This window comes from Micrasema longulum, unplaced genomic scaffold, assembly GCF_059751315.1.
Source record: "Micrasema longulum isolate JH-2025_06_02 unplaced genomic scaffold, ASM5975131v1 h1tg001866l, whole genome shotgun sequence".
In the NCBI taxonomy this organism is placed as follows: Eukaryota; Metazoa; Arthropoda; class Insecta; order Trichoptera; family Brachycentridae; genus Micrasema; species Micrasema longulum.
The window spans coordinates 19,354-45,516 of NW_028279040.1; the positions used below are offsets into that span (position 1 = coordinate 19,354).

At 32.1% G+C, this 26,163-nt stretch overlaps 1 protein-coding gene across 1 annotated transcript in view; it reads right to left on the reverse strand.

Moving 5' to 3' along the window:
- LOC148273702 (spondin-2-like) overlaps window positions 1-25,840 on the reverse strand; it is a 39,769-nt gene extending 13,929 nt beyond the window's left edge. The window contains 3 exon segments of the mRNA XM_088238335.1: window positions 1,252-1,368; window positions 1,371-1,459; window positions 25,508-25,840. Of these exon segments, the coding sequence (XP_088094461.1) occupies window positions 1,252-1,368; window positions 1,371-1,459; window positions 25,508-25,724 (423 nt within the window). The 5' untranslated portion in view covers window positions 25,725-25,840.
- Window positions 25,841-26,163: the final 323 nt, after the last annotated feature.

A 26,163-nucleotide genomic window follows, 5' to 3' on the forward strand; every position in this document is an offset into this window, starting at 1 on the left:
TCAATGATCAAACATCCCATTTCCAAGTAATTCTTGCTGCGGCATTCAATACAGACTGTAGGCGAGTCATTTTATTTATTGGTAGACCTGCGTAGATACCATTACAATACAAAAATTACATATTTATCATCTGTTTTTATTTTATACATTCAAACAAAACTTAAATTCGTACAATTGTTTTTACTTTATAGTTAAATAATTTTAATTCAAACTCGTTTATTCCCATAATTATTTAAAATCATGATTTACAACCCCCGCTTGCAATTGTATATAACATAGAAATTTGTTTAGTCTCCCACCAGTCTGACGATGTTGGACACGACGAAACCCGGTAACTGGTAAAAATTAGAAATAAAAGTACAAAAAACTATGTACGTATTTTTATTATTATAATTAAAATGCAGTTCCACAAAGAAATGTCAATAGACTGCGAAATTTTCTTGAACTGAACGGTTTGTGTAGGTCGGAAAAAATCGCCTAAAGTCAATATGCCCGCCCTTATATGTATGTAAAATGTTAAATCAAATTAAATACATAAAATGCATTGTCCTAGAAATAACAGTTTACACGCGAATAAAGGTTGAGTCATGGGACAGAACAATATTGTATTGTCCCCGTCTAAACGGATTTAAATTATTCTTATTACGGATAGTGTAATTATAACAGGAGCTTGATAACATAAGAAATGCTGTTTTAAATCTCATAAACCTTTCTGCTCACACAAATTTAAAATACACATTTGGTCGTGATATTCACAATTACAATACGCGTTACTTGGGGAATCTTCACGTGCATAAGTTTCGCTCAACAAAGTTTTGCAAAAGGTCTCTGGAATATGGGCCATTCCGTATTTAGTAAATTGCCCGATGAGCTAAAACACGAAAAGTCGAATAGAAAATCCAGAAGTGTCGTAACTAAAAAATATTACGTAAATCTTTTTGATAGTGATAGTTATTAATGTAAGTTATATAGATGGTGTAAAGTACTATGTTTTATGTTACTTATAAATATAATGTTTTCTTACTATTTCTGATCTATTCAATATGTACGATATTATGTACTGTCACAAAAATGTTTTTTGTTATATACGGTCCCAAATGAGTTTTTTAATAACTCCTGGGAGTATAATATGTACTTTTTGTATAATATGTTTTATTAATAAAAGAAACAACAAAAAAAAACAGTACATGTGGTTAAAGAGCGGATGGGCGGTAAAAAATCTAGCCCTCATTTACATTATTTATTTATTACCATTGTATGATTTCCATCAACAAAAAACTCTTGCTCCGTCTGCCCTCGTCCGGTTTTGATACTCTCCGCTGTGAACTGGTCGAAGACGGCTGCATCCTTCTCCAGGGCTGCCAAGCCGCGTGGATCCCCCTCTCGGCAAACCTTCGGAGACCAGAAGATGCCAGGGAACCCAAACGGAAGATGGAGAATGCTGGACCATGACTTTGTCCTGTGTAGAAAAATAGTAAAGTAAATCTTCAAATTCACTCGTTTTGTTGTGGGTAAAAAATAAATAGAAATATGACAATATTTTATGTATTTTTAATTTTTAAAATAAATTTTAGGCATCGCATGTACAATTTACTTTTATGGATGGTTTTTCTAATTGTATTTTTTTAACGATCGCTAAATGGCTAAACACCAGAAGCTTTTCTGCGCATTTGTCGATCTGCAAAAGGCATTTGATAGAGTTGACAGAGAAAAATTGTGGAAGGTTTTATCGGAGTGTGGAGTGAATGGTTACCTGGCAAGGGATAAAGCGTTACTGTACAAGGACAGCACAACATGTGTGAAGGTGAATGAGTCATTCACATCGTGGTTTAACATTCCTTAAAGAGTCAAACGGGTATGTGAAATGTCACCATGGTTGTTCAACATATACATCGATAACTGTATGAAAGAACTGAAAGATTTCAGAATGGGAGCAAAAATAAGTGGCATAACTGTTAACCGTCTTCTGTATGCTGATGATGCCGTGCCATTCTTGCTAGCAGCAATGAAGGCCTGCAATTCTTTGTAACAAAAGTCGACGATGTATGCTAGAAAAGCGATATGCTCATGAATGTTGATAAATCGAAAGTGATGGTTTTTGAAAAGGATGAAATTATAACTAAATATGAGATCAGTGTGAACGGAGATATTCTAAATCAGGTAGAATAATTTGTGTATCTGGGAACTATGTTTACTAGGGATGAAAAGATTAAGAAAGATATTGAAAGGAGAGTGAGTGCCAGGAACAGGGTGAACGGTACACTGAAATCTACTTTGGCAAACAAATGTTTATCGCAGGAGGCAAAACTAGCAATTCGCAGTGGAGTTCTAGTGCCAACTCTAATGTATGGGAGCGAAGTATGGAATTAGAAGAATAATTATGAAAGCAGGTTAAATGCTGTTGAAATGCAATTCCTTTAGGCAAATGTGTAGTAAAACGATGAATGATAGGTGCACAAATGGCGAAATCCGTGAACTGTGTAAGGCTGAGACATGCATTATCGACAAAATCAATAAAGTTGGTTTGGACATGTAGAGCGAATGGACAGCGAAAGAACGGCTAAAAGGATCTACGATGTGAATGTTGATGGATCCAAAAAACGAGGAAGGCCGAGGAAGACATGGCACGATCAAGTCTATCAAATACTTGAAGGGCATGACAAGACTAGGAATAATCGGCGTGGTCTGTATACAAAGACAGAGTGATGTGGCGTTCTATCCTCTCGGCCTACCCCTTCGGGGAAACGGCGTGATGGTTTGTTGTTGTTGTTTTCATTTTTTTTTCTGGGTTATGAAACGTATTCTATTTGTGTCTTTATTTAAAACTTCCCAGGGGTCATAAGGGGAATGACAAGTTATGAAAATAAAATAATACTCAACAAATAGTTAAAAATGAGCAAAACAACCATGATAATGATTTAAAAAGAAATGTTTTCTGTAAAGTGCTTCAAATATAATACTATTAAACTTTTCTCGAGACGTCTTGGCTATTTTGAAATTCAAATTATGTTTTTGAAAAGGAAAAATGGCAGAAATCAAGACAGAAACGTGACAGAATGATTCTCATGAGAGGGGATGTTTAAAAGAAAGTTTTAAAAGTTCAAAATGGCTTTTGAAAACAGGAAAAGATTTTTGAAAATAATTTTATGTCTAAAAGCAGCCATTTTTATTTTTATTATTTATTTAGGTTTTTTAGAATGACAAACCATCGCGTCATTTCCACATAGGGGTAGACAAAGAGGATAGAACCCCATTACACTTTGTCAGCATATGCAGATAGTTTTATTTATCGATTTCAATCCTTTTTCTTGCATTAATCTAATTGACTCTCAATATACCACAAAATAAACATCACAGATTGATTTAGTAGAAAGAAGTAATGTCAAATTAATGTATGCTTTCAAAGGGTGTTTTTATACTAAAAATATTTCATAGTCCACGGACTGGTATATGAAGCGTGAGACTGATCATCTTACCTTCATGTTACAAAAAAATTATCAAGATACGCTGCGATTGGTTTACCGCTGCAGTACTCTATGCACCATTAAGTGCGGAAAGGGAATGATGAGGATGAAATATAGAAAATATTCAAAAACAGCTTTTTTTTCTTTTTTTGTTCATTATTTATCACCCTATTTATTGCATTTAGCCGGCGGTTGGTTGCCAAGCCAAATGTCAAGAAAAGCAGTTGCCATAGTAATTGTTGTTTAATTTTCACTTTTTTGTATGAGATGCTCCTTACTATTTTGCAAATGCAATATATTGAATTATTTTTTAAAATGAACGCCGATTTTTCGCCAGTGAACTGTATTTATTTACGAGGAAAACAAAAAACAAACCGACACGAGCGTTGACTTAGAAATTACACAAGCGTTGACTTATGACTGCGATAACTTAAGCATGTTTATTATTGTTCATTGTGATCGCTCAAATGCTTAGCATGTTTTTAAGAACGTGGACAGTTATTTGTGATTAAGCTACTGAATGGGAAATTCAACACAGACTGTTAAGTGGTCACTTAAACCAGCTGATGACAGGTAATGAGCCCTGTAAACGCCTATACTTTCATGTACTTTTTCTCAAAAATGTTTTCTGTGTGTGTTGTAATAATTTATTTTTTTTCATTTTAGCAACCCTGCAAATATTTTTATATTTATTTACAAGTGGGACATTTTGTGTTCGTACATGTCGTGTTATAAAAAAAACGTTGTTTTGTAGCACAAAAACTGAAAATTATAATGCGAAGATGAAAGGGTTAAATGAAAACAATTTAAGAGAATAATTATATCCCCGACGAATTGTATACTAGGTGTGATGGTGAATATTTTAACCCCTTCACTACGTGACCTGAATATTTGCCTTATAATTATTTACCTACTAAGAAGAAAATATTTTCATTTTTGTTTTATTTAAATTAATATTGAAAATATTACGTCACAATTAAATTGTGACGTCGTTTTTCCTGAATCCGGGCGGATAGAGAATACAGTTTTTTCGTGTGATCTAAAACCAGAATCTTGGACTTATGCTTCCGGTTCGATGGCTGTTATATGGTAAAAATCCTAAATAAGGAAATTGAATGAAAATAAGTTCGCCTCATAGTGGTTGTCGCGTTCGCCTATCATGCTTGAGGTCCTAAATTAAATTCCAAGGAAGGTTAAAATTAAATACTGATTAAAAAATTGGTTCTATTCTGCATAATGTCGTGTTGCTGGGCCCGTATTTTAATAGGAAGATAAAATTCATCTTAAATTTTATATTCATTAAAAAATAAAATATATTTACAACATTTTTTCTAAACATGCTCAACTACAGGTTGCCGACGAAGATGCTTTAAATTTTATACAAGTATATACATTTTCGTACATAAATATCGATGTTACTTTATACCGTCTCGATACGTACCGATGAAGAGAGCGTTTATTATCGCGGCCTGGGAGTGACGCCTGAAGCGTAAGACTGATCAACTTACCCTCGTGTAACACACGATCGATATATGCTACATTTATTGTACTAATGCAGTTCTCTATCCACCATCGGGTATGAACGGATAATAATAAGTTATTAGAGTCAACCTTCAAAATATTCGAAACTTTTCTGCTCACACAAATTTAAAATACACATTTGGTCATGATATTCACAATTACAATACGCGTTGCTCAAGTAATCTTCATGTGCCTAAGTTTCGCTCAACAAAGTTTGGCAGTAGGTTCTTGGAAAATATTGGCCATTCCGAATAGAGTAAACTGCCCAATGAGCTGAAACACGAAAAATTGAATAAAAAATCCAGAAGTGTCGCAATTAAAAAATATTTTATAAATCTTTTTGATAGTGATAATTACTAATGTTATTTATACAGATGGTGTAAAGTATTGTGTTTTATGTTTTTTGATACAATAATGTTTTCTTTCTATTTCGGATGTATTAATATGAATGATATTATGTATTGTCAATAAAATAAAAAAATTGTGTACGGTCAAAAACTTAAAAAATATTTTTTTTAAAATCGACTATTTCCTTGGAACATATATTTTTAAACACATATATGGAAGTTTCATCATCATCGTCGTCTCCTTTTCCGTACCAGATGGTGTATAGGGCACTGCTTTGGTGTCGTCAAATGTGGTGAATCACAATCATAGTACTTGAAGGTACGGCGATTAATCTTACGCTCCAGATGCCGGTCTAGTTAGAAAATGAAATATTGTACTGTGAAACAAACATTTAAACCAGGCCTGGCCAACCCAAATTGCACCTCAGGCTGCATTGACGACCTAAAATTTTCCCAGGGGCCGCACATACATGCATTTTACAAAAAATATTTTTTTAAATTACAACAACGAATTTTATACTCATTGATTTTTTAGGAAGTATTATAAAAAAAATGAATGCAGAAGTAATCTGAATGTAATTATCATAATTTTGCGCTACCATAGAGGTATTTTTCTGAAAAATGTAGTAAAAACCTGAAAATGTTTTGTCAGATTATTACCATATTTAATTTTTCGGTGGAAACCGTTATACAGCTTCATTAATATGAACGTTATGAAATTTTAATGCAAATTAGTTTGGATTTTCTAAACAGATACCTCCCTTTAATATATTATAAATACAGTTGTAAAATCGCTAAATCAGTCGAAAATGGCCGATTTCAGTCGATTCCTAATCTGATTAGCCAAAAATCATCCCTCGAAATGATCCAGAAATCCACAAATAACGATTACAGTAAATTAAGAGCCCGGGAAAGAGGGCTGGTCGGATCTTTGTATGGTTTGTATTAGGGTTGTCCAGATCCGACTCTCCTTTTATTTAAGTCTTAAATCCTCTAATCGTTGACATTAATCGGTTTGGGTTAATTAAATAAGGCTTGAGGGTTACTGGCGTCAAAGGGATGAAAAAGTAAAAAGCATTAGCCCTTCCGTAAAGGGTACTTAAGGTCTGAGTGGACAGGTATAAAATTAAAGCCTCATATAATGGTGGTTTGATAAAAAAATAATTACTTTTATGAAGCTTTATCGTACGAGGTGGGATTTATTTTAGCTGTGGTAATTAATAAAAATGATAATAAAAACCAAGTTTACTAGTAACATACATATAATTTGACAAGCCTAATATTGTAATCGATATAGAAAAAGAACACTGCAGTAACTTAAATTAAGAAGGTATGCGGTGGTAGAGATATTTATTTTATTTATTCATATTTTTTCCAATATTAATAATAAAAATTATGTGTCCTCACTGGGGTTACCCAAGCCGAGGACACTTAACAATTAACTTTTTTTTTTTAATATTTTGACATTAAGAATAAACAAAGAAGACTAACTTAATAAACAGAGATAATTAACAACATTTTCAGACAGTTTTAAACACTACGTATTTATGTTTATAATTCATTTACTTACATCTTTATCAACAATATTTTGAGTTTGTCAAAATTTTTGTAGACAAAGACTGGATTCGACTCCCTGGGGAGCTGTTTATATTAACATATTACAACAGAGATGAAGAACATTTAAGAGAAGGTTATATAGAAGTCTAGGCATCTACAGGGCTTATGACCTGTCAATGGCTGGTTTAAGTGGCCACTTTACACACTGTGTAACATTCACCATTCTGCCTTTATTTGAACATCTATATTCCTTCAATTATTTCAACTGTTGATGTTTGTGAAGTCAAAGAGCTGAAACCTTGTTTGAAGAAAAGTCAGACCGCGTTTCCTCTTAAACATGTTGAAACACCAAATAATAACAAAACTTTATAAATAAAGATAAGCCAATAACAACAGTTATATGGAGAAACATAAATACAAGAAACTGAACAAAAAGAACATTAAACTAAGGAGCAAAGATAAACCAGGGCGAAACAATAATTGTGTACAATATATTTATAAAAACGAAAGACATAAGTCTTCGAGCTAAACCATGCCAATCCAACTTCGTCCCACACGTTTAAATACGAAATTCATTATTACATTAACACAAAAAAAAACACAAAAGCATGGCCGGTACATGTGTATACATTTTATTTTAAAATTCAGTAAAGGCAACTGGAAATAAGATAGATATAAAAAGTGCTTAGATCACATTTTTTGTTGATAAAAATGTGTTGCATACTTATTTTATTTATACCGAAGTAATAACCCTTTATCCGTTAGCAAATATTATCGTATGAGTTAATTAGCTGCTCTAAACAAGTTTTTATTCACAGGATTGACTCTGACAATTATTTATATTGACTTCATTTGGGTTTAACCAGCATAAGATAATCAATATTGTCAATACTAACATACTGTTACCCACAATATTTTAAGTTTGCCCAAATCTTTGTAGACATGAATTTCACCCCCTAGACAGTAGGGAACCATTCAGATTACCAAATTACTAAAGGTAGAAAACGAAAAATAAGCAATGAAAAAGTCGAGGCATTTACAGAGCCTACAATTATTCATTGTCTGGTTTGAGTCACCACTTTATACACTGTGAATATCTGTATTTCATAAATGCTTTTATCTGATTTTTTTTCATCATTTCTAAGTGAAGTGAAAGAGCTGAAACCTTTATTTTTTGAACAAATTCATCTGATTTAATTGTTTCAGTGGAAAATTAGACAAAATTCTAGTGTTGCATAGTATTTAAAATAATAATCCCTTTTAATCATATCCTATAAATAGAACATTCAACTATAAAGAACGAAATACTCAAAAAGACAATTATTTACTCAGAGAGATGAATAAAATTCATTTTAAAATAAAGTTACCAGTCTGAAAAATGTCGCGAAAGCGGTGAAACCGGTGACAGTTTATTCCAAATATATGGATTTACTACGTTTTTTATTTCTTCAATCAATTGCAATGAACTTCCATTAAGACTTTTTATTAACAAACTTGAACGTATACTTTAACAAAATCGATTGATGTATTTTTTTATTTTTTTACAAAAAATATTGTATTTCTACAAAATGAATACATAATATGAATTCGATTCTAGGCTCTAAATTTTTTTTTTTTAAATAATCCAACTTGTAAATAACATGAATTGTTTGTTTGAATTTTACTTAGCTCCTAAGAACACTTTGAATTTAATTACCAATTATTACTTTCGTTGTAGACAAACATCTTCAGACTGAAATGTATGTATCCATTGAAATGTAAGATTTTATTCATTATTGTCAAATCTCCTTGTACATATTGAATTTTGCTAAGCAGTGACCGTACGAAGCACTAAAACACACGCCATAAGCCATGGAATCGATCCTTCTCTTGATAGTCACCATTTCAAAGCTTTGAAAAGCGATTCAATTAGACTCGGGAAAATAATATTGGTCCAATTACTCTCAGGTAGGCAGAGGAAACGATGCGGAAGGCAGAAACAGTCACCGTTATTCGTTATTTCTCTGTAATGATCCGTCGCTAAGTGAAATTCGATTGTTGGAGCGGAGAGCTGTTAGACCCTTATTACAATGACACGATATATTATATTATAGTATAGTGTCTATCTATGCTCAAAAAGTTCCCGAAATCGGTAAATAAAACAGTTTTGTTATTAATTTTCTGGTAAATTTATTCTATCACCTTCAAAATAGGATTCATTTGAAGCAATCCACATAATCCAACGCTTAACACATTCATCCATACGCTTTTCATAGTCCAATGAAGGGATGACTTACGACTCCTGCGTCGCGTTTTCTTATATATCATTTATGCTCGAAAACCCCTTTCCACGAACCGGTTGTTTAAGTTTCAAGAACAGGAAAAAGTAATAGGATACCATATTATGTGAAAACGGTACTTGTTCGATGTGATTTACGGCGTGTTTGGTCAAACAGTCGGCCACAATGCGCGCTTTGTGAGAGGGAGTTATATCATAGTTATTTTTCCATTATTCTGGTCGTTTTACACGCACATCTTTCAAACGCCTTATTATAGCCAGATAATACTCCTTATTGACTGTTTGACGACAAATCAGTGAAAACTTTGACCGTAACCTTGATTTTTGAACGACTTTGACGCGCTTTCTTTGGTTTTGGATCATTTTCAAAACGAGACTCGGATGATTGTTCGCCAGTTTCGACATCTTCGTAAACCTATGTTTTTTCACCAGTTTGTCTTGCGTTTCACAATGGTAGGATCGTTTGTTGCATCAGAAATCATATCCTGGGTCACTGCCTTTCGAAACTGTTTTTGAACGAAATTCGGGCACGAGTCGTGCTGCAACGCGTTTCATGTCCAAAATATCCACCACAATGTGCAGTGCCAATCCATTCGCGATGTTGAGTGCTTACATGATGATTCGAGTCCGATTTCCTTAACTTGTTCAACGTTATCATCGGTTTTCGGTGCCAAAGAGCGTCCACTCAGAGGTGCATCTTCAACTTATTTGAGACATTTTTTGAATGCCAAATACCACTTGTTTGCTCTTCGTAAGATTTTTGTGGCGTTTGAATGCATCGGCACAATAAATTTTGTTGGAAACACAAAACTTTAAACATAATCTTTATTTACTATTTTTTTCCATTTTTAAATGCGTCAAAGTGCAAAAACTGGACTAGTATAAACACAGGCCTAACAACTACTAATGGTTACGCCACATTTACTCTATGTGTACACTCATATGTACATAGTATAGTTACTAGGATGAGGCGTTAGAATTTATTTGCTACCTACTGAGCCCTGGTAAAGATGTTGCATTGCCTACCGTGGGTACCGATACTGTCCCAGCCCTATAATAACAACTTAACTAATCGAGTGTGCATGTGCCTTTTATATTCTCACCGCGATTGCAAATAAGTTATTTTTGCGATCAGTAACTCATTAAATGCACTGTGTCGTGTAATCGCCAAGTGCCCCTCCTTCCTGACCACAAGAGCTGATCTTATCCTGACTGCCGCGACAGAAGTTCCAGACACTAAAGGTGCCAGAACCCATAATAAGGTAGGTAATTGCATTCGTTGTATTGAGGGTTCCGTGGCAAAGCAAATAAAGGATAACGCATTCCGCGAACATGCATTTCGAGTGTTCATCTGCTAATTTGCAAGTGGCGCGATCAACTAACGATACAGATCATATGGCATTCATGTTATCAGTTTAGTTTAAAGAATTTCTCCGTCTCGGTTTAAATGTTAATTAATAAATTATTTTCATTTTAATACTTTATTGTTAACGATATTATCGTATTAAAACAAAATACCAACCATATTATCTCCTTATTTACATTCCTTCTGCATCTTCAGTGAGGCACTGACGAGCGGTGGAGGGGTGGAGGAGGTTTTTGCTGTAGGGTTTTAAAAAACATCCCTAAAACCATTTTTCCCTCTCGGCCGTGCCCGGAATATTGAGGTTGGATTACCGGCAGCCCGAATGGTTAATTGAATCTCACATAGATGGGCGGACCATACTAATTTACAAATTTCGTTCCTGTCATCGGACGGGATTTATTGCTAGTGGATAATTCGAAAATAGACAAACAGAAAATTTACGAGGCGCGGAAGATGCCTCGATTTGCTAATTTATGTTACTTGGCTTGTATAACACACCTAAGCAATGGCGAGCTTTTATAATTTTATTTATTTATTCATTCAAAATTACACTCGTTTAAATACTCAGAGTAATAATGCGTGAACTTATAGAGAAGCTCTATCACTATGGTACATAGAACGCGAGTGTTGTTGGTTTGTTGCTTAGTAACAAATTGGTAACCAATTTTTTTTTGACAACATAAACATAACGGTTCGACGGATGCTTTTGAAAAAAAATTTTTTTTTAATAAAAGTAAAATACAAAGTATTATAATATAAAGAAAACACAGTTAGTTATGGTTAAATTCAGTAAGAGTAATGCATAGTAAAAAAAAAAGAAAATGTTTAGAGTAAAACAGTGAAGTTTGGAAGAAAAGTAGTAAAAAAGGATATTCATTTAAACTTTTACATTGTTTGTATTCTTTTTTTCATACAGAATAATGTTCCCTTACTGGGGTGTCCCGTGCCGAGGGACATTTTACAAAATGTGAAACATGCCTAAGATTAGCTATTTAACAAAGTTAACGTAATAACAATTAAAAAAAAACGTAATTAATCATATTAACCCAATTACTCGTATAATTAACACAATAAGCAATATAAACTAAAATAATCATAAAAATATAACCAGTTTATATAGACCAATAGAACAAATTTCATAAACAGTACACACATTTTATCACACATCGATCCGTGGGCAACTCACCTCCACTATCCATTTCTTAATATCAATTTTATATTGTCAGAACTTACTAATTGTCCTTATGGATAATGGAAGTAGATTGTACACTTTAAACGAGTAGTAGGCCAATCCTCATTGACCGAACGAACAGCATCAGGGTGGAGTATCTAGTAACTCTTGTTTTTGTAACGGAAGGTAGAGAAAAATGTTTACGTGCGAATAGTTACAAAGCTTTCACATAAAGTTGTTCTATAGATTTAACATTAAGATTTTCAAATATACCGAGAGAGCTAGTTCTGATTGGGACTCTTAAGATAATTTTTATTGAAGCTTTTTGTGCAATTATTATTTACTTGATCAGTGTCATTTTAGGTTTGTAAATCTTACAAAGGCATACAAATTCAGCAAAAATAAAAAAAAAACAGACCTTTATATGGGTATATTATACAAACAGACTGAATTTCTGGTTTATCGGTTATTGTTGCAAAGTCAGTAGTACCCACTTCCTATGTACAACCGAATGAGCATGAACCTACCTAGGTGGCAAGTATGACTGTTTGTATATATATAATGTTTTAGTGGTCTCAAACTTATTATTTTATTTATTCTATCTTAAAATTTAAAAAAAAACTTATTAAAAATAAAATTAAAATGTTGCATAAGTAAAAACTAACCATAAACAGAAATATTATAAATATATAAACATACATACATACATACTCTCACACACATACATATACACATATAAACACAAACATACGTACACGTACATATGCATCCACATACATACATATACATACACACACATATACCTAACTTATCAAAGTACTGGTGGTTAAACTTCAGCTGGCGCGTTCAAAAAACTCACACTTACGCATTTAAAATCTACGGATGTTGATTTTGAAAAACGTTGTATAAAATTTAAACCAAATGCGCTATCTTTTTTTTTAGTTTGGTGTCGGATTAGAGGGTTGTGTGTATAAAAAAATGCAATGAGTTTAGAAAATGTTATATTAAAATACTAAAATACTTTACTTCATTATTTTTAATTTTTCAAATTATTTTTTGAAATGTTGCATTTTACTAATTAAAGTCCTTCCAAGAACAAGGGGCAATTTAAATTTGAAAAAAAAAACATTTTTATAGTCAATTACTCGAGAACTTTAATGCGAAGTTGTGAAGATTGTTTTAAGTATATAAATAACGTGATTTATTGTTTATCAATAAGTGTGTATACATGTTTTTGCCGATATCATTTGTACTGTGCATTTTAATAACACTCTTTTAATTATTCTTATGATAAATACAAAATATTAAATAAAAAACATGCTTGTTTTAAATAAATACTCGTAAACATATGTCACTTTTTAAAGTAATTGTTTTTTTTTTTGCTCTAATTTATAACATCACGATATTTAAAATCAGTATTCTGTACATTAAAAATGTTTTTGTGTAAGTTTTGTGAAAGCGCCATCACAATATAATCGACCTATTTATGTTTCGATTTTATGAAAATACCTACATATTTATAAACCGGTGTTTTTAATCCATAACTTAATACCATAGGTATATACATCGAATACATATTATTACATTTTTACTATTAAGAATCGCAGCGAAATTCAGACGAACGCAGAAGCATCCTGTGTATATTATATTAACATATCATTAGCAACTAATAAAGCAATAGTTGTCTATGTCACGCTCATAAACGCACCCGAGCGCGAGAAAGACAGAGATTATTTTCATAATGCGTAAGCCGTACGATGTCATTTCATGGCCTTATTCACGGATACTACACAATGCGTATGTGTAGCGCACGCGCCAGCTTATAAAAATCCACAAGTTAGGGTGTACAAAATATTAAACCTGAACCCTTACTGTCATACAAATATACACAAACACACCCTTTTACATATATATACGCTTGCACACGTTTAAGAATGTACCGTAATGTATGGCGGCCTCCGTGGTGTAGTAGTCAAGACGCTTGACTCACGCACGGAAGGTTCCGGGTTCGATTCCCGGTGAGAACACAAAAAAATAAAATGTGGTTTTTCTCAAGCCTGGGTGCTCTGTGATGTAATTCACCACTGTAATTAGGCCTCCTGGCCTGTTGTGGTGCAAAAAAAAAAAAAAAAAGATTATTATTAACTACGCTGGTCTATCTTTTAATCTAATTTTTATTGTGTAATTTAATCATTGTTGTAGGTATGTTTCCATAAATACATAAATGTAAAAATTAATTGTTTTTATGTCAAAATTAAACTGTTTTTATATTTACCTTCAAACATATATAGACAAGCGCAGGAAGGCGAAAAAGGTTCTACCTCAACCTAACCGTTAAAATTTAAAATTCTCAGAGATAAGTTAAGGGTGATTTACGGTCTTTTTCCAGTAGTTACAAAATCTATTCCAGAGGCGTACCGAGATTTGACGAAATAAAAAAAATATAAATAGGATATTTTGATCCGTTTCAGGAAGGATGAAGAATACAGCTAATTGTTTGAAATAGAATCATGGATGAAGAACTCATGGACGTTTATTCGTAAATACCCGACGCATTATCCGTTCGGGATGTTTAGGAATCCAGCTGATGTGGCTTTGTAAATAACGAGCGTGTTTGATGGAGATGACCTGACCGATTCAATTCAAATTCTTTTACGAAAACGTATGTCATAGTTAAGATACTACAATTTTTCAGTCTTTATTCAATAAAATATACACATTAATACATTATAAAGAAAAACAAAGTATTAAGATATATTTTGTCCCGATAAACTATTGAATAATAGTTTGTAATCGGGTGCTCAGACATAAGTTTTAATTAATAATCAAATAAAAAGAGTACAAACATAATACTGTATATGTATAAAATAATAAACATAAAAAATTGTTTAAAGATTTTTTTTTAAGTAAGAAAATAGAGTAAAATAATAATATTAAAATTAAAGAATAGTAATTTACTTGAATATATTTTAAATATAAGAAAAAATAAATAATAAACACATATGTAAATAATGTGTGCTCATAAATGTAATCAAAACAAGATAAGAATGAAAGTAAAGTAAATCGAGAATTTCAATTCATATCTACAGAAAAAAATTAAAAATAATAAGAAAATTAAAAGTACATGTTAAAATAAAGATCTAAAAAATGTAAATGAAAACATAAATGTTAATGTTGAGTGACGTTAGCGAGCGCAACTCAGGGGCGATTTTGTGGCTTTGCTAAATTGCACATTGCTAATTAATAACGACCGCCTAAAAGATTTCCTGAACGGGAGACGTATTTCCGAGTGATACCGAAGCTTTCCGGGTGAATAACGCGTCGATTATTTACAAATACTCCTCCTGGACTTCTTCTTCTAGTGCCTTGCCGGGTCCCCCTGACGTTGGCGATCACTACAGCGAAAGCATATGTATCTGTCCTGCGCTACTTTTATATTTCGCAGCCAGGACGACTGCTTATTGATGTACTCGCCGTAGTGATTCCTGGGAAAATATGACCAGAGTGGTTTCCCGTTGCCTTCTCTGGTGGATTTTTCTGTCGGGGTTACCTTCCATTAGCTGGTTGGTTTTGGTTTTGAGGCGCCAAAAACTCGCCTTTCATCCTCTCGTTATCTGCTGTGATACACCGTTATGAGTGTGATCGCATTGCCCGGGGTTCGCGACGTGGACGCTAACGAGTCGAACTAGTCAGTAGTGTTGCCAATGGAATACAACTGGGCGTTTGCAACATTTTAAAGGACCAGTATTTTGTATTTGATAGCTACTTTCTGGTATATATCCCAAAAACTTTTTCATTGTTTGAACAAAATTCTGCAAAGAATCTAGAAGTCGCATCCTTAGAGGTTCTATTTAAACCTGAGAATGTAAGAGCACTGGCCCCTATTTAAGAATAGCCCGATACATTGAGAATCTGAGCTTTGATGGGGAGATTTAGCAATATAAGAACATTGCCCTCTATTTAGTAGTCTTTAAACACACGGAGATTCGTCACAATAGATCTACACAGATTGCATTGATTTTTGGAGCTTATGTAGCACTTGACTGACAAAAGGTTTATTATTTGCATAGACATTTTTTTTAAGGTTGCTTTCAAAACATCTTTGATAGTGGATGGGAGATGATTCTACAGTGAAGCCGTATGCGCAGTATATGATTATGAGAATAAGGGGGAATCATGGATGGGAAATGAGAGGGTACTTCAAGAATATTGACAAAGAGATAATCCTGTATAATTCACATGTAACCATTTCTGTATAATGTAGTGCAACCTATCTACTTTTATTTAAAAATACAAATTTCACTTTTTTTCTCGTATCACGTAAAATAACTGAAATATCAAAAGTAATACACAAGTTTATCTGACATCTAAATCAAAGTAAAATAATAATTACCAGGAATTTTGAGCGGAAAACATGCGTCTAATAAAAACAAACAAAATTGACAAGAAGCGGATAGATCTCTTGGTACCTACCTACGCACACAGGTGCGCATTTAATATTATCTCCCAGGGAACAACCAAATGTGAACCAAATGTTTTTACAGTTATAGACTAGGAAAAGGACAATAGACTCTACCTAAATCAGGGACCCTTTGAGTTCGAGTATCGTCTATCATTTTTTTAACCTTAATAATAAGTTAAGGAATGCTGTCTTTGTTTAGTTTTTTATGGTTAACTTTTTATGCTGTTACATGTTCACTTAATTGCCATACTTATTAGTTCGTTGCTCGATGTATTATTATTGTGTTTTTTTAAATATTTTTATTGTAAACATTTGAAATCATTCTTATGTTAATGAAATTCCACTCGTCGATGCGCTTTGTAGCTGCAAGACTTTTTGTGAAGTTAGCTATCATATTATATAAATCATATTATTTAAATGTTATCAACTGTCAAATATCTAAATTTAGTAAATGGGGTCTAGAATTTCAACCGTCCATGCGCTCAGTAGCTGCTTGTAAGAATTATTGTAATCTAACTTCTATTTTTATCAATTAGTTTTTCATTTCATTTTTTAAAATATCACTTAAACTCTCAACTTCATTGTTAAATAAAATACAATAAAATAATTTAAATGGGGGCTGGATTTCTTACTGTCCATGAGCTCTGTAGCTGCATGACGTGCTGGGATATTTATGTATTGTACAGCGCCCTTGAGGTGATTTTCACAAAAAAGGCGCCATATAAATTATCCAAACATTTAATCCATGATTTGAACATTTTCAAAGGTGTATATTTTTTAGTAGAATTTTTAACCATTTCAATTACACGTCATGGTTATGTTTGAAATTAATTTTTATATTTTCCGCTATCCTTATAATTTGACGTACGCCTCATGTATTTACTGCCTTTCCAGTAGCGTATACGGGTACAAGATTTCCGGGTCAACTGCAACGGAAATGGACGCCACTTCCTTCCTAAAATGTTTCGGTCACGACGCCGACGCCCGACGCCTTAAATCGTCCAAATCGGAAAACTTTCTGTAAAACAGCTTTACTACTGAAGTTACAGAGCGAACTAATTATTTCACTTGACTTATTTATGGTAAAATTTTCATTAACATTTTTTTTATTTATTAATAAATTTCATAAAAGGTACATGTTTTTTTAAAAATTCTATACAGCTTACCCACCACATACCGCACACCGCATCTGAGGACATAAGTCTCCTTGGCGGTGCCCACATACACGGAAAATTTGCTCGTTGTCAAACGAGAAAAGCTGCCCGAAGGAGCTCTCTGAAATCTGGTAGCCTTAGCATCTTTGTGCTGAAAGAAAGTAATCCAGAAGTACATAATATGTACTTCATTGGATTGAGAAGAGAGGGAAGTGAATTCTTCACTGACTGGGATTAAATTGATTGGACATGATCAATTCGCCGAAATGGTTACAAAACTTTTTAAAAGCCTTGAAATTCTTTTTAGAAGCCACCAGATCTGTATAACCGACAGGACCTATAACAGGGCCACGGATAGTAGCGAGAAGCTCCATTCGGTAATCATAGAGAAGGGGAAAGGGACAAGACCACAGGATGTGTTCAGAAGATTGGTTAGGATATCCGCAGCAGCACGAAGGGGAGTCAACAATATTAAAAACAAATAATTTTTGATTAATTTAAAAATTCTGTACAGATCTACTTTATACATCTAGTAAATGTTATCACTGTAACTCTCCAAAAAAATAAACTAACTCTTGAGCTTGGAGAGTGACTTACACTGTTGTAGTTGTTTATTTATAAGAGTTTATAGCATTTTAAATATACGAGTACATGAGAAACAAAATAAAAACATGGGATATATAAAGAAAAACATAAAACAATAAAACACTCGTACTAATTAAAATTTAATGTAGTTATTACACGTGTTCAACTTTTTTTTTAGATTAACTTTAAATTTATTAATTAATATATTATTTGTAATAGTTTTTAGTTCATTGGGGAGTTTAATTTATTTATTTACACCTTTGAAGACAAAGATATTTTGACCATAATTTGTGTGGAATTTAGGAATTTAAATAATTAATTAATGGTCAAAATAGCTTTGTCTTCAAAGATGTAAAAAATTATAATAATCTTCACAATGAACCCAAAAACTATTTAAAAAAATATATCAATAAATAAATTTAAAGTTAATCTAAAGAAATTTTTTGAACACGTGTGAAAACAACATTTAATTTCAATTAGTATAAATGACTTATTGTTTTATGTTTTTTCTTTATAAATCTTATGTTTTTTTTTTTTCTCATGTACTCGTATTTATAATTATATTAACTCTTATAAATAAACAACTAAAACAGTGTAAGTCACTCTCCAAGCACAAGAGTTAGTCTCTTTTTTTAGAGGTACAGAGATAACATTACTAGATGTGTACAAGTAGATATGTTTAAAATTTTACAAAAACATTTACTTTTCATGATTTTTAAAAAAAAATTTATTCAAAAAAAAAATAAAAAAATATTATGTTGGTATCTGAGTGACTTATTCATCTTAAATTCTTTTATTTTTTCTTCTACGCATTTATCATGTTTTCTTTTTAAATTTTTAATTAATAGTATGAAAACCATTTTACTTTGTTTATTTTGAATACAAACATATGTACAGTTTAAATTAATATAAATAAAAACTTTAACAAATGTATACATAGTAAGGCCGGCCATCCAATAATATGAATTCACTAAATTATACTACAATAAAGCGACGACGGTTTAAACCTATAAATAATAAATATACTATGCATAAAAATAAAAGAAATATGGACAAAACAAGGACATAGTGGGAAGGAAAATAAGAAAATTGATAAGGACTGGTGAAGGATGAACGAAGAAAAGTAGGAGTGGAAAATTACATTTGATTTAATGATTAAGAGTAAGAAAAGAGACGAAACGTCTGTTCTCTGATATTCTAAATCAAGCCTATTAATTCTCTTCAGTATGTATTATATGGAGTGTTAAATATATAAAGACTATTAAAATTTTTCACAGATACGAGGGATGGTAAAATGTTTCAGATAGTTAGTTTTAATATTACGCATATAGAAAATATCAGACAGTCTAGTTGGTCTGGAGGGGACACGGTAAGTGGAAAACCTAGTTTAATTAATAATTATACCATTATTGATATGTTAAGCATTAACTTTGTGGTTAGACATTTGTACAAATGATAGTATCTATATAACCACTTCCTAACTTTTCTATGCCTACCGATTTCGAGACGTACCCGTCTCTTCTCAAATCCCACAATACACCCTTACCATGGTAGTAGTTGCAAAAAATATAAAACCAACGTGCTGATAGGACAAATTCTATTCGTAGCTAACACTAACTTCTAATGATTTAAATTTGATTTTATATTATTCCACGTGTAATACAGATGCTATAAGGTCTTTAGATTATGGTTTGGTTATATTTTTGTGCAACTTAAATGAAAAACCATAATTAATGAGAGTGAGATTCATATGAGTAAATTATATCACCTAAATACAAGACAACGCAAACACCTGAAAATACTTTTTTACATCAGTCAACAGAAAGAAAAATCAAAGAAATATGGATGTTCAAGGCAGAATGGTAAATGTAACACAGTGTGTAAATGACAGGTCATTAGATAACTTAAACAGACATAAACTAATAAGTACCATATTTGGCCAAAGGGATTTTGAGTATTATGCTTTTAATATCTTTAACCTACTTTTACTGTTCATTAAAAAAAATCGTAACGAGAAAATGATCAAAAGGCTATTTAAAAATGGATAGTGGAGCTGGGTAAAAATAAAATTGATTGTCCTATTTGCCCAAATCACTCTTTATTTATTTATTCATTTAAAATTACATTCGTTTAAATATTAATGAACTTATTAAGGCTTTTGGGCTGTGCCCGTGTCAAACCATAAGAATTAACAATAAAAAATACATAGTAAAGTTAATTTAATTTAACCATAATGACATGTGATGCAATAGAACAAAAATCTTTAAAAACAAAGTATAAATAATAAATAATAAAGCTCCAAAGAAGACAATGTAAAACAGATAATCAAATATAAATATTAAAATATAAATTATACAGATTTAGATTAATACATAATCAGTTATAAAAATAAGAGTATCGTTGAAATCAATAGAAAAAAAGAAAAAATATATAATTGAAATGATAATTGATAAACGTAGGTGAAATAATTCAATTAGATGAATCTCACCCGCATAAAAAAAGGTTTCAGCTCTTTAACTTCACAAACATCAACAGATGAAAGAATTGAAGGAATATAGATGTTCAAATATAGGCAGAATGGTGAATGTTACACAGTGTGTAAAGTGACCACTTAAACTAGCCATTGACAGGTCATAAGCCCTGTAGATGCCTGGACTTCTATATTACCTTCTCTTAAATGTTCTTCATCTCTGTTGTAATATGTTAATAAATACGTAGTGTTTAAAACTGTTTAAACATTTTGTCATTTCTCTGTATATTTAGTTTTTTTTGTATATTTTAACATATAAAAAAAAGAATATATTGTTCAATGTCCTAAGCACGGGTTACCACCCCACCCTACCCCAGTGATGTCACATTATTTTTATTTTATATTATTGTTAATAAAGTGAACAAAAATTGATAAATAAAACAAATAAATCAGCTCTGTAAATACCTAGACCTTCATATTCCCTTTTCTAAAATATTGTCCATCTCTGTTTTCAATGTGTTATTGACGAGATAAATCTATAAATGAAAAGCTTTGTCAACAAATAGTTGGACAAACTGAAAATATCGTCAAGAATAGGAAATTTTATTCTGTAAAGTAAGTCATTAAAACGACGACTCAATCCAGTTAATGACAGATCATATACTTTGTAAAGGCCTAGGCTTCCATTTTCTCGACAGTTTTACCGCCTGTCGAAAATATCCAAATAATAAAAATGTTTTATTGATTACACCAAATTTTCAATTAACTTCAAATATTCCATTGCCTCCTGAATTCAGATGCTTACAGATCCTAGGTAAGCTTTCTAAACTTCAGTTACGTAATCGAGTGGCCCAACAGTGACCACTAACGGTGAGTGGTGTAGTATAGAGGGGGAGCCACCCTTCCTATTCACTTAGGGGTTTATACCACTCGACCTAAAAGCGTTCGTTATCATTACTCCTTCCGATTCTCTTCTAACAAAACAATCCAGATATTTTAATCGAAAACTACAACCCATCTGACGTATAATTATATTGAAATGCGCAAAGTATCACTGAGGCACAGAGGGCATTTTAATTCGTGGCCTTCCTTGCATTATTTCGCTTACGAACATTCCTCTTGATCAGACGTGTCACAGCTGAAAAATGTTTGCCGTTTTGATGAGAAAAAGCTTGATTTATTATTTGCTTTTTATGTCATTGTTGTACTTAATTTATTTTCAGTTTGCAAACTGTAAAAGATATCACAATATATATAAATATAAATTGGGTCTAGAATTTCAACCGTCCGTTCACTCAGTAGCAGCAAGACTTGTTTTTATCTAACTTCTAATTTAAAAATTTGCTTTTTATTTCGTTTTTTAAAACATCACTTCAATTCTAAACTTCGTTGTCAAATATTTTTTTTTAATATAAAAATGTAAATCGGGCTAGATTTCTTATTATCCATGCGCTTTGTAGCTGCAAGACGTGCTGTTATCTAGCTCCTGTATATCATAATTCTTATTTATCATAATTGGAGATGAGGAACTAGAATCCCAACCGTCCATGCGCTCTGTAGGTGCAAGACGTGCTGGGATATTTATTTACTGTACAGCGCCCTTGAGGTGATTTTCACAAAAATGGCGCTTTATAAACTTTCCAAACATTATTATTATTAATTCATAAAATAAAACTGTAATAACACTAAATATCTTTAACTTATTTTATGGAAACATACATTTTAAAATGTTAAACATTGTTTTGTTGTTACTGTCTTGAAGATGCCTCCCCGATGCTATGCAGAAAAGCAACTGCATTTCGAACTTTTAAACTTTTAAACTAAAATAGACAAAATCAACGTTTTGTTGTCATGAAAAAATATGGTGTAACTTTTCATTGATAAGTAGGAACCCTGGTACATTCCAAATCTAAAAATAATTCATATTCAAATATCGAAATAAGTAGGTACCTAAGTTCTTGTTTATGTTTGAATTCCAAAACATAATATTTCATTTTAACATATATAACTATTTTTGCAAATGTCAAACTCTGCTCTTTTTATCAACAGAGGTGCACACTATTCAGGAATGCGATTTCCAAAAATGCGGTGAATGTCAGTTAAATTATTTTCGTATTACCTAAATTCCAGTAAAAAGATATTAATGATGTTAAAAAGATGTTAAAAATATTATTATTAACAGTAGGATGTGAATTTTAAAAGTGAAAACATTTTGTTAAATGTATGTAACCCGTAAGGGTTTATCAATAAAATTTAAATAAAAAAAATAAAAAAATCTTTCATTTTTCGTGTGTTACGACCGTGTGTTGTTTTTGGCAATTAGGGAAAGGTTAAAAGAGGGGTTTTGTAACACCCGTTGATCGGAAGATCACTCTCGAAACTATATTTGTGTTCTTTAATATACTGATTTTTAATTTCACAATAATTTGTTGTAATACGTTGCAAAATATTACGTAGAATGATAATATTAGTTAAGCGTTCAGTTATGACGGCACCTGCCGCCCACCATCGCCGTTGTGCCGACATACTAGAACACAGCCACCGACTAACAAACTCGGTCGGATGCAAATTGGCCGTAACCAATGAATGGGTCGCTCGTCACAGCGCGCAGTGGCCGAGACCACGTGACACGTCCCTGTAATTTGATTGGTCGGTTTACGGTCCCACGAGCGCGCTTACTCCGCTCACCAGATCAATGGCCGTTACTGTTATTGTTATTGGGTGGGTCACTAGAGCGGATTCCCAATCTGCTATGGGCTCTGGATCCTGGTACTGATTGGAATTATTGTTGATTAATTATTATCTTGATTGATGGATTCTCAATGTGTTCGAGTTCCTAAAACATTGGATAGAATAAACTGTGAGTTGATTTCAGGTTTTACCGGTAATGACTTAGGATTAAGGTGTAGGTCCTCATCATCATGCTATGTCCTCTCCCAAGTTGGAGCGCATGTTTTTTTTAAAATTATTATTTGTTATTAAATCATACATTTTTTTTTTACTGCCGGGAATTACAACAAACTCATTTTGGGACAGAAAAACATTTACATAAAGGTATGGTAATAATATGGAAATTAATAATTATATAAACTATTGAAAATAGACGCACTGTATCTGAATTATGCTATTTACATAAATTATTAAATAATAAAGTAGACTCTTTTAACCTCCTCTCAAAAATTAATCTTAATGTCCCCTTTCGCGTGACAAGAAATAAGTATTTATTCCATCTGCCAGTCTGTAGCACTAACTATCCACAACACTCTATCCTCGATCGTTCTTGCTCTAACTATGATGTTTTTTTTTCATCTATTGATATATTTTTAATGCCCCTTAATTTATTTAAATAAATTAAGACTTATTATTTCTGGCTGCGATTCGATCCCACTTACTATTTAAGGATGCACACACCTGAACACTTTCTCCCACACTAATACACACAATTACACATCTACACTTACTCTCATACAAATACACATAAACACATCCTTTTTTTGTAACACATTTTAATAATATGTATTTGGAAACTGAAACTGACTTTTATTTAGAAACTTCGCTGGTCCGTCTTTGAACCGTATTAAAAAAAAATGTTATTATATTGTTGTCGACTGTTTGTTTCTTTAAAATAAATAAATACATATGTACGTAAAACTGAAATAACATAGCAAGTTAAGTATATATATATATCAGTGCCGTGCGGTGACTTTTGAAACTGGGCATGCGGTCATAAGAAGGTAAAAAACAAATTAGAATCTAAAAAAAAAAATCTGTTTTTTTTACATAATTAACTTTTTTTTTTTTTAATGAAGAAATATTTGCGTTCTTATGATTTACCTAAATATTTAATTTTGAGGGCCATTTTCAACGAGTTTAAATAACTCACTATTAGAAAATGGGAATCAAGTTGGGGTAGAGTGGGATTCGAATCACGGACCTTTCATCTGTGAGTCCAAGATACTAGCCACAGGACCACAACTTGATTATTTGATAAACATAATATCGTATGCTTTAGAACAGCAGTTTTCATTTTTTGTCCATGGAACCTTAATTATTATTGGTCACTTTTTTTGTGGAACCCCATCTCGATAGTAAAAATGTTAACTGACAAAAATAAAACCCCTGAAACAAAATTGCGAACTTCTCAGATAAGTTCAAAGTCTTATACTAAGGGGTAGGCTGAGAGGATAGAACGCCATACCACTATTTCCTGTCATACTTTCCACGCACGCCGATTAAAAAAAATCTATAAAATTAAATATCCTGTTAATAATAATAAAAATAACGTTCCTTTTAATTAAATGGAAAACCTCTTAAATTTCTCTTCAGTAAAGATTCAATTGGGCAATTTCAATCAATTTCAAGGCAGTCCACATTCATTTCTTCCCTGAACGGCCATATTAGGGATTATGAGATAAAAAAACAAATAACTAAAAATAAAAAACAAAAATAATAATAATTTAAACTGCATTTTTGGAATTAAAATGTAAAATTTATCGCGATTAGCTATATTATACGTGAAAAAAAAAACACTGAACTCAAAAATAATTTTAAATTACGTTGTTTGGGTAAGGCATAATAAAAACCGGAAGTCAACATTGTTTTAGTGATAAAACGTCAAGAGTTCTAACAGTGTATGTGGGCACCGCCAAGGAGACTTATGTCCTCAGATGCGGTGTGCGGTATGTGGTGGGTAAGCTGTGTCCTGTTCTGAAATCGTTTTATATATTGTGTTGTGTACGTAATTAGTGCTGTGTTATGTTTATATTTTTTTGTGTTATGTTTATTTTTAATATCACTGGATTATATTAACTTAGCACTGTGTGTACAACAATTAACATAAATAAAATTAATAAATAAAAAAACAATCACTTTTTGAAATCGTAGCGCTGACAATACGAAATACAAAAATTAGAGAAAAAAAAATTGGCTGTGTTTAACAGTCAACAAATCAACAAATAAAGAAGGCACTTAACTTTCTCATTATACAAATAAAGTTATGTTATGAAATTCATGAGTATTTTCTAATATTTTATTTTGTTAGTACGGGCTGTAGGAATTTAATATTTTAGAAAGTATTGTAGAGGTTTTGGAAGAAAATATAAATTATTTGCGAAATTGTAAAAAATACTTACCAAATACTAGCGACCACTGAGCTGGGGGTCGGAACTTGGGATAACTTTTGGGGAATTTCTCTTCTGTCCACCAAGTTTTCAGCACCATCCTGTACACGACAACCCGAGACGTGTCACAACCTTCCGGCAGCGAACTGTCAAAGTCATTTATGTCGAAAATCGCAGAATACACCAAACAAATGGACAAAGCGAATGAAAACAGAAACGCGAGCCGCATTGTAATTATTTGATACCTGCAGAGAATTTTTGTCAAGTTTACTTCATTTAATATTTTCTGCAAATCAAATTAAACTTTATCGATATTCAATGTATTATTTAATTGTTTTAATAATAATTTTATTTTAATTATCTTTTTTTATTTTTTTATTTGTATGGTAATTTATATTTTATTAAAAAACGGTTTGTTGTTTTAGTCGTGTTATAAAAATTAAACATTTGAATTCATTACAACTATTATTTTAGTATTGCGTACAATATTGAATTCGTGTTTTCAAATTGTTTTTTGCCTTCGGGTTTTGAATTTAAGTTTGAAATACCGGCAGTGAGTTCACGATGTTACTGAGAGCTTGCTCACGTTCGGCGTGTTGTAATAGAAATGCGAATCCATTGGTCTTTTAGTGAGGCGGTAAACAAACACGAGTGTGGCTGATGTTAAT